The following is a 10,000-nucleotide window of genomic DNA, read 5'->3' as shown; positions in this document are numbered from 1 at the left end:
CTTTCCGAGCTCCTGAAACTCAATGTTGATTGGCTGCGATTGATTCTGGCTCGGTCAGAGTCACGGACGAATACCAACACCAGAGGGTTTTTTGAAAAGAACACTGAACGGACAGCTAGAGGCCTGTGAGGAGCAATTCGCTGAATTTGACAAAAAGTGCATGTGATTAGAATATAAGTTGTGCAATCAATAATTAAAAAACAGAGGCCAAGACGCTGGGTACATTGGTACTCTCTCTTTCTCTCTCCCCCTCTTTCTCTCCCTCTATCTCTCCCTCTCATCCTCTCGCTCCATACTCTACCTTTCACTCTCCATCCCTCTCTATCTTTCTCTGTCTTTTCTTTTTTGTCTCACTTTGTTCCTTGGTTGAGAATTATTTGGTCACAATTAAAACCGCTTTGTTTGGAGAAAAGACAACAATTTTCGTCTGATGGAGACGCATGCACATTCACCGAATCTGTTATCTCCTTGACTTCACCAATGCAGCTGGGGGCTTAACTACTTATGCACATCCACTAATTCCATGTTTCATGTAGTTATTTGGCTACTCACACAATTCCCTCTAAACAAGTACATGCAATAATAAACATAAACCTGATATTTCATTTATGGAAAATTGGTGATGAAAAAAATGACAAATCATGGTAAATCAACAGAAAACTCTTTACTGCTCAAGGGGTTCACATACTTTCAAGCGGCACTGCATGTATGTCTATGGGTTGAGAGTGAGACTGTGTTTAATTTACTATAGTACTACACCTCCCAGAGTGCACTATGGTATGAGTTGGGCAAAGGAATGAATGAGTGAACTGCTGTGAGGCATGGTAGGAAGGGACCAGATGTTGAAATGTTTGTTTAACTGTGTCTGTGTGTGTGTGTGTGTGTGTGTGTGTGTGTGTGTGTGTGTGTGTGCCTATGAGAAGTGTGTGTGTGTGTGTGTGTGTGTGTCGTGGGGAGGAAGGGGGGGGGGGGGGGGGGGGGGGGGGGGGTCAAATCTAAAATCATGTTGAATAAGCCTGCATGAGTGCCAGAAAGGGTTGTTATCTGTAAACTGTGTCAACAAACATGTTTGCCACGATACTATTACACTGATTGTTAGAAAATGATTAACACCTAATTAAGCAATATGTTGACAGTATTTCAGTAATAATTACTGTTGGATTAAATTGTATTTACATTACAAAATGTCACTAATAGGACCAGCCTAGCCTTGCAATAGCTAATTCTGAACTTAAAAAGTCGGTGCCTGTTGATGTTATTTGTTTTAACAAGAAATCCAAGTCCGTAGCTTTTCAGATACCGAAGATCCATTCTATTCGAAGAAGGGTTCTGATTTTGGACTACAAGTCCCAAACAATGACTCCTCTCTTCTCAATATCCCGTTCTTTAGCCAACTGCATGCCGCTGACCATTTGCAGTTGGTTTAAATGGCACTGATTGATGTATTTTTCCTCCAATGAAATTTCTCCAAATACATTAGAATCTGGTCCACAGGCGGGCGCTCTGCCAAGTCACAGAAAGTGCCACGACATTCGCCGCGGCTTCTCTGAATCACTGAAATTCGGAGGTTGGGGTAAGACGTTCATTTTTTATTACTTTCCTCAATAAGTAAAATTGAGGAAAAAAATGTGGAGGTTTGCTTGAAGTTGCATGGAAGTTTTCGTAACCTTACAAGGTATTGGCTGAGCGTGTGTGTGTAACGTGCGGAAGTTTGGGAATCAAATCGTAACAATGTAGCAAACGTCCTGAACAGTTGTCTGATGTTCCTCGAACGTGTTCTCGAGTAGCCTAGGCTACTTCGGAAAGATGATTCACCATAAGCGCTACATGCCGACCACCATTGAGACTCGTCTTATTGTTCAAAGTAACTTTTATACCGCGTATGTTGTGACAACAGACGGGGTCTATACTTACTTTGCGGTAACTAGGGTACTAGTGATAAGGAGTGCATTGGAAGTTCGTAGGAAACTGTTGTGTAAAAGTTTGTCCTTAGGCTTATGAATGAATGCTACATTGTTTTGTCATTATTAGGGATTATTGCCACACGTTTTAAATCGACCTTGCTCTGTAGACCTGTGGGGTTGTTCCTTTTAGCTTATAATACATCCTATGTTTTATGTTTCGATGTATACGTTTATGTGGTTGTTCATCTGTGGTCGAGTTTGTGTCATTCCCAGATCCACTGATTGAACAATAAATGTGCATGCCTGTGGTTTTGCAAATACCTTTGATTGATTCAAATGGGTGCAAGTAGAAATGCACACCGCTTACACAAATGCTGAACAAGATTCGATTTTTTTTAAGGGTGGGTTTAAAGCACTTTTTTTCTTTCCTCTTTTCTGTCTTAGCTGTTTTGAACTTGATATCCACCGTGCTTAAAATAGGCTATAGGCTACCCGAGGCGCTCATTGGACTCCAGAAAATCTCGCATATGCTATATAAGACCCCGCATTAGTTAGCCGTAATGACAGTTGCTGCCTGGTGCGAAGCACGGCGACGTAAGTGAAATTAGTTTTGAACAAGATATCTTGTTTATGAGGTCGTTCGCCGTGTGAGGGTTTTTAGTGACATGCTGACGAGGCCAGACGAGGGTCTTCGTTGCCTCTGCTCCCTTACATAACTTTAGAGGTAGGCTTGGTGCCACGACACACAGGGGTTAATTGTCCGCGGCAGAAACTGTACAGAAAGTTCCCCCTGGATTTTGTTAAGGCACATCGCCTCGTGTGATATGTTATCGCCTTTCTATTTCCAATAGCACGATTGTGTCATTATGCTTGTTTTTTAAGAGTTGTTGTTGTTTTTGGTGAGCTAAAGTTTGTTTTCACAGTAGATGTACAGATTAACAGATGTATCAACCAGCACATCTGCAGTTGTGGAAATAGGCTAATCGATATCATTGATTCAGTTATTTTCATTTGCAGTCTGTTGTATTGTATATCAACAAAGTTATTTGACTTTGTTTAAAGATTTTCTGCAATTGCACACGTTTTTACGGTCGGACTTGAGGGTATGGTAAAGACGAAGAGTTAGAAGGGGGGCGTGTCCAACCTTAAGACCAGTCAGCATTTCTCTAGCACCTGGAGGCCCTTCTTGTCTTAGTGCAGTTTCTCTCCCTCCCTCTCACACTCACTCCCTTTCTCTCTCTCACACACACACACAGACACAGTGTCAATCTCAACCTGCCCCCCAATCTTTTTTTGGTTTTTGTAATCTGCATAAAGAGGCACGCGTTCACGCTTGCACTCTGCTCTCTCTCTCTTTACTTCACTCTCCACTCTCTCTACCTCTCTCTGTCTACCTCCCTCTCTCTCTTTCTCTGTCTCTTTATCTCTCTCTCTACCTCCCTCTCCCTCTCTCTCCCAAAGGTGTGTATTTTGAGGAGGGTATTATTTGCCACATATGCATAGATCTTCAGGGCTTTCAATCTTTTTTGGTTTTTGTAATCTGCATAAAGAGGCACGCGTTCACGTTTGCACTCTGCTCTCTCTCTCTTTACCTCACTCTCCACTCTCTCTACCTCTCTCTGTCTACCTCCCTCCCTCTCTCTCTCTCTCCCTCTCCCTCTCTCTCCCAAAAGTGTGTATTTGAGGAGGGTATTATTTGCCACATATGCATAGATCTTCAGGGCTTTCAGCTCGGCCTTTGTGGCCTGAGGCGGGTGAGGAGCAAGAAGAGAGAGGGAGAGGGGGGGTGCTGAAGTGTGTGTGTGTTTTCCTTGAGGGAATTCCTGTCCGGAATGTTCCCTGAAAGTGTAAACACATGGCTGGGGTTGAAATGTGTGTGTGTGTGTGTGGGTGGGTGTGCGCATGCGCGTGCAAGTGAGGAGGGGGTGTAGTTACGTGGTCTTGGTGTTCTATATGTACACATCCCAGGGAAACTAGAAACCAAGTGGCATTTGCACATGGGTGGTTGAGGCCTAAGGTGTGTGTGTCTGTGTGTGTGTGTGTCTGTCTGTCTGTCTGTCTGTGTGTGTGTGTGTGTGTGTGTGTGGGTGTGGTGTCACAGAGTTGCCCAGCAGAGTTGAGTGGTTGAGAGTAAGAGTATTTGTCATCTCAGAAGGAAAAAAATAAAATACCCCCTTTCTTTGTTTTTTGAAGGGTTATGGGGGGGGGGGGTGTGTGTGGACTGAGAGATAGGGAGAGGGAAATGGAAATACCATATGCACAATCTCTAGCCTCTCCACGAGTCCACTGTGGGGGTTTTGCACTGCATGAGACAAGCTGCATTAGGCTGCTCCCAGTGCTCAGTGCTGCTGTACGTACCCACCCAGTGTTGAGATGTAACACTTACTTTAACCACTTACTCTCAGTGCTGCTGTATAATGTACCCCCCCCCCCCCCCCCGCCCCTTCTCTGTGCTGTGTGTGTGCCCATGCTAAATAATTAGCAAGCATGAATGCCCACTGCAAGGCAATGGTCTAATTGGCTAGTTTATTGGTTAATGCATCCAGAGAATACCACATGTATGTGCTAAAAATTCAAGAGACCTCTTAGAAAAAAAGGTAAAAAAAGGTGCTATATAGAACCAAAAAGGGTTCTATTGCATGCTTCATATATGGCACCCCTAAACCCTAACCCTATAGGCATGTGAAGAGCTAGGTGAAGAGGATGCGGAGGATACACAAGGTTTCTTAAAAATATAAAATAAATACGAATAAAACACAGATGATTTTGGAAGCAAGTTACTGAGGCTTGATGTAGGATATGTGCAGTATGTAAATATGTATTTTTTTTTTTTGTATGTAGATTTGTTCTATGTGTCAAGGCAGTATGATATACTGTATGTAGGATAACGGAGTGAATACGTCACGTGAGAGCTGGACACATGCCAGAGTCTTGCTAATATCAGAGGTGCTCTGAACCCACGTGGCTGCCTGTCTGTCTGCCTGCCTGTCTGCCTGTCTGCCTGCTTGCCTGTCTGCCTGCCTGTCTGCCTGCCTGCCTGCATGGTCTCAGACATACTCTTACAAGCCAGTCATCCAGCCGGAAGTGAGGTCATCCGAGTGGCTTCCTGGTTTCGTGGAAATTCCATTGGAGTGTTGCGTTCTGTTTATCCTTGATATTCTTAACCCAGATGGACTTATTTGTAGATAGAGCTGAACTGGACTGGACTGGACTGGACTGGGGTTGGGTGGGGTGGGGTACATGAGACTGTTTAACTGAAACTCTCACTTTGACTGTTCTCTCACTGTTACTGTTCTCTCATTTGCATCCCACGAGCACACCAGCCGTGTAGCTGGAAACACTCAGAAATCAGGCTGTGGCACCTTTTCTGTGTTTGTATGTTACATGTATGTTAGTGTGGAACCTTTTCTGTGTGTTTGTATGTAACATGTATGTGACTGTGGAACCTTTTCTGTGTGTTTGTATGTTAGTGTGGAACCTTTTCTGTGTGTTTGTATGTAACGTGTATGTGACTGTGGAACCTTTTCTGTGTGTTTGTATGTGACTGTGGAACCTTTTCTGTGTGTTTGTATGTAACGTGTATGTTACTGTGGAACCTTTTCTGTGTGTTTGTATGTAACGTGTATGTGACTGTGGAACCTTTTCTGTGTGTCTGTATGTAACATGTATGTTACTGTGGAACCTTTTCTGTGTTTGTATGTAATGTGTATGTGACTGTGGAACCTTTTCTGTGTGTCAGTATGTAACATGTATGTGACTGTGGATGTACAGACAAGACTTTATCCCCCCCCAATACAGATGTGTGAAGCGTGTTTGGATGCTTTAGGGTGCGGGACGAGGATGTGTTATCAGTTTCACTGTGTGAGCATTGCCTGACGAACAACCCTTTAGGTTGTGTGTGTGTGTTGGTGTGAGAGACAGTACGAGAAAGAGCGCATGACATGTAGATCTACAATTAGGCTAATATGCATACGAATTCAGTGTAGTCTGGGTGATGACTGCCGTCACACGTGTGTGTGTGTGTGTGTGTGTGTGTGTGTGTGTGTGTGTGTGTTTGTAGTAAATGTGCCTCTGTTTTTCCCTGTGCAGGATTAGGACGTGAGGTGCAGGCAGACAGACAGACAGACGGGCAGACATGGACGTGTACGACCCTCAAACCCTGGGCTTCGTGGTGTTCGGCGGCTTCATGCTGGTGTCGGCGCTGGGCATCGCGCTGGTCTCCACGCTCTCCATGAAGGAGACGTCCTACGAGGACGCCCTGGCCGAGCAGCGCCGCAAGCTGGCCCGCCTCCAGCCCGCCGGGGCCCCCAGCGCCGCCGCCGTCTCGCAGGCCCGAGCCGACAAGAAGAAGAAGAACCGGGCCAAGAGGAAAGAGGAGAAGTCCAACAGCAAGGTCTCGGAAGCTGCGGCGGTGGCGGAGGTGGTGGTGACTGAGGCGGTCGTCGAGGAGGTGGCAATCGAAGAACCCGAGCTAGAGTCCGCACAAGAACCTGCTGTGATTGAAACCGTGATCGAACCTGTCGCAGAGGTCGTGCCCGAGCCGGAACCAGAAGAACCCGAACCAGTTCCTGAGCCCACCCCGGAACCTGCCGTCACCCCAGCGCCCGTCCCTGTTGCCGTAGAGACACCTGTCGCCCCTTCTCCAGCCGTGGGCAAGAGAAAGAAGAAGGCGGCCAAGGTGGAGACTGCCATCGTCAAGCCCCAGGCCCCTGCCATGGAGACCGTTGCCATGGAGACCGTTGCCATAGAGACCGTTGCCATAGTGGAGCCTGTCGTAGTGGATGATGCTGTGGAGGCGACGACCGCCCCACCTGCAGTTGCTGCTGTCGCTCCAATCACTGCTGAGGAACCAAAGGCAGAGGCCCCGCCCAGTAAGAAGAGAGGCTCCAGGAAGAAGGCGGAGCAAGGTAAGGAAACGCCGAACATGGAACACACGTCAGATGATTGGACAACAGATTTCTGTACGCCTGATATGCTGTGCATAAGCATCAGCCACACACAATGCCCACACACACACACACACACAGACACACACACACACATAGATCTCTCATGCTGATGCAGGCACACACAATGCTCACACACACACACACACACACACGTGTCCATTTGTGTCATTATGGTCTCCTCCCCCGGATAGTGGCCCCTGTGGAGTTGGCCCCCGAGGCTCCTGTGCTGGCTGGTCTCCCCGCGCTGCTGTCCGCTCTCAGCACCCTCACTGAGGCCGAGACCCTCACGGTCATAGAGATGCTCGGAGACAAGGCTGGACACGACTCCTGGCAACTGGTACGGAAACCATGGCAACGGCACATCTTTTGGCCCCGTGTCATTGATAAAACCTTTTAGAAATGTGTGCCTTTAATATGCTAACTAATGTTTTTATGGTAATTTTTCTGCTGCTGATTTATGGCTGGTAAAGAAAACCATGGTAACTAGCGTATGTTCTGTCCCTTGTGATGTAAACAAGGACTAGTCTTTATATTAATGCAAATCCGGAACATTAATGTACGCTATATAATATATCCATCATGCTTACTTTCTTCTCTTTTCTTTCTTTCTTTCTTTCTTTCTTTCTTTCTTTCTTTCTTTCTTTCTCTCCTTTCTTTCTCTCCTTTCTTTCTTTCTTTCTTTCTTTATTTCTCTCCTTTCTTTCTTTCTTTCTCTTCTTTCTTTCTTTCTTTCTTTCTTTATTTCTCTCCTTTCTTTCTTTCTTTCTTTATTTCTCTCCTTTCTTTCTTTCTTTCTCTTCTTTCTTTCTTTCTTTCTTTCTCTCTTCCCTCCCTTCCTCTCCGTCCTCCTCTCCGTCCTCCTCTCTGCCCTCTCAGAAGGGGGACCCGATGAAGAAGCAGCTGGAGGAGAAGGAGACGCTCCAGGCAGTGGAACAGGACAGCTCCGCCAAGAACCGTCTGAAGGAACTCACCAAGGTTCTTAACCGATCAGTCACACCCCAGCCTAGATTGTTCCACCTAAACAAGATTAGCCAGATATTCAGACCGTGAACTAGATTACAGTTAGCCAGATATTCAAACCGTGAACAAGATTACAGTTAGCTAGATATTCAAACCGTGAACAAGATTAGCCAGATATTCAAACCATGAACAAGATTACAGTTAGCCAGATATTCAGACCGTTGACAAGATTACAGTTAGCCAGATATTCAGACCGTGAACAACATTACAGTTAGCCAGTGATGATGATGATGATGATTAATGATGATTACACCTTAACTGAACATGGCATTCCTTTCGTCTACTCTGCGGTGTGAAACACGTGGTCTAAAGGATGGTCATCATGTCATCCTTTTCCGATGCCTGTGATTAGACAATAAAGTAATCCTGTAGTTTAATGAACGTAGTCCTCTAATCTACAGTACCATGTCGAACGAGGAGTCTGAACATGGCGCTCCTCTCGTCTACTCTGTGGGAAGAAACACACGTTCTAAATTTGGTGACTCTCTGGTGTTCTGTGTCCTTCAGGAGCTGAGCACGGAGAAGTCTCGCCTGGCGTCCGTGGAGACGCGCCTGAGCTCGGAGCTGAGCAGCCGGCAGCAGGAGCTGATCGCCCTCCAGGCGCGCATGCAGGCCTCCTACCAGGAGCACCTCGTGGAGACCCAGCAGCTCACCAACCAGGTCAGGGGTCGAGGGTCATCGGCATGGGCACCACAAAGGGGTTTGAGGGGGTGTAGCTCTGAGGGTTCAGTAGCCTCACAGTAGTAGTCTCTCTCACACACACAGTCTTCCTAACGTGTTCTCTCTCTCTCAAACACACACACACTACACACACAAACACACACACCTCCTAACGTGTTCTCTCTCTCTCTCTCACACACACACTCTCTTCCTAACGTGTTCTCTCTCTCTCAAACACACACACACACTACACACACAAACACACACACCTCCTAACGTGTTCTCTCTCTCTCTCTCACACACACACACACAGATCCAGGGTCTGCAAGAGCAGCTGGATAATGGACCCAATGCCCAGCTGCCCCGTCTGCAGCAAGAGAACTCCATCCTCAGAGACGCCCTCAACCAGGCCACCAGCCAATCAGAGAGCAGGTACATGCACTGCACAACCAGCCAAACAAATGACGGCTCACCAGATGGCCTGCAAATAATAAACTAACTAACGGAACTTGCAGTTATTTCAGACATAAGAAGGGGTACATATGAAGACAGCCCACGCAACAGTGTCTGATTCTGATTGCAATAGAAAAGTGGACTACACATTAAAATTGACTACTGAATTAAGTAGAGTTGAATTAAGTAGAGAAGAGTTGAATTGAGTAAAGAGCGATGAAGGTGTACTACATAGAATAATAATTATACAGACTGAATCTGGGAGGGGGAAGTCACTGTTGGAATGCCAGAGGGCCCACATTCCCAGACTCCCATGTGAGCTTTACGGCCCAGCAGGTAGACTGCTACAGGTAGACTGCTGCCCTATACGGCCCTGCAGGTAGATTACTGCCCTCTCTCTGTGGCCCTGCAGGTAGACTGCTGCCCTATACGCCCTATACAGCCCTGCAGGTAGACTGCTGCCCTATACGCCCTATACAGCCCTGCAGGTAGACTGCTGCCCTATACAGCCCTATACAGCCCTGCAGGTAGACTGCTGCCCTATACAGCCCTATACAGCCCTGCAGGTAGACTGCTGCCCTATACAGCCCTATACAGCCCTGCAGGTAGACTGCTGCCCTATACAGCCCTATACAGCCCTGCAGGTAGACTGCTGCCCTATACAGCCCTATACAGCCCTGCAGGTAGACTGCTGCCCTATACGCCCTATACAGCCCTGCAGGTAGACTGCTGCCCTATACGCCCTATACAGCCCTGCAGGTATTACTGCCCTCTCTCTGTGGCCCTGCAGGTAGACTGCTGCCCTATACGGCCCTATACAGCCCTGCAGGTAGACTGCTGCCCTATACGGCCCTATACAGCCCTGCAGGTAGACTGCTGCCCTCTGCAGCCCTGCAGGTAGACTCCTGCCCTCTCTCTAAGTCCCTGCAGGTAGGCTGCTGCCCTCTTCAGCCCTGCAGGCAGTCAGTCAGTGGGGCTCATAAAGCTGACGTGCCCCAGAGGATCGCCAGGCTT

The 10,000-nt window shown here is 47.0% G+C and overlaps 1 protein-coding gene across 1 annotated transcript in view; it reads left to right on the top strand.

Moving 5' to 3' along the window:
* The first annotated feature begins 1,465 nt into the window (after window positions 1-1,465).
* Window positions 1,466-10,000, top strand: part of LOC308364822 (uncharacterized protein) — a 24,698-nt gene continuing 16,163 nt past the window's right edge. The window contains exons 1-6 of the mRNA XM_080838076.1: window positions 1,466-1,573; window positions 5,994-6,811; window positions 7,045-7,190; window positions 7,730-7,828; window positions 8,381-8,533; window positions 8,847-8,965. Of these exons, the coding sequence (XP_080694202.1) occupies window positions 6,040-6,811; window positions 7,045-7,190; window positions 7,730-7,828; window positions 8,381-8,533; window positions 8,847-8,965 (1,289 nt within the window). The 5' untranslated portion in view covers window positions 1,466-1,573; window positions 5,994-6,039. The remainder of the gene's footprint in view (window positions 1,574-5,993; window positions 6,812-7,044; window positions 7,191-7,729; window positions 7,829-8,380; window positions 8,534-8,846; window positions 8,966-10,000) is intronic.

This window comes from Sprattus sprattus (assembly GCF_963457725.1).
Source record: "Sprattus sprattus genome assembly, chromosome: 1".
In the NCBI taxonomy this organism is placed as follows: domain Eukaryota; kingdom Metazoa; phylum Chordata; class Actinopteri; order Clupeiformes; family Clupeidae; genus Sprattus; species Sprattus sprattus.
Note: the sequence above shows the minus strand (reverse complement) of the source record. Positions and strands in the feature narration are given on the sequence as shown.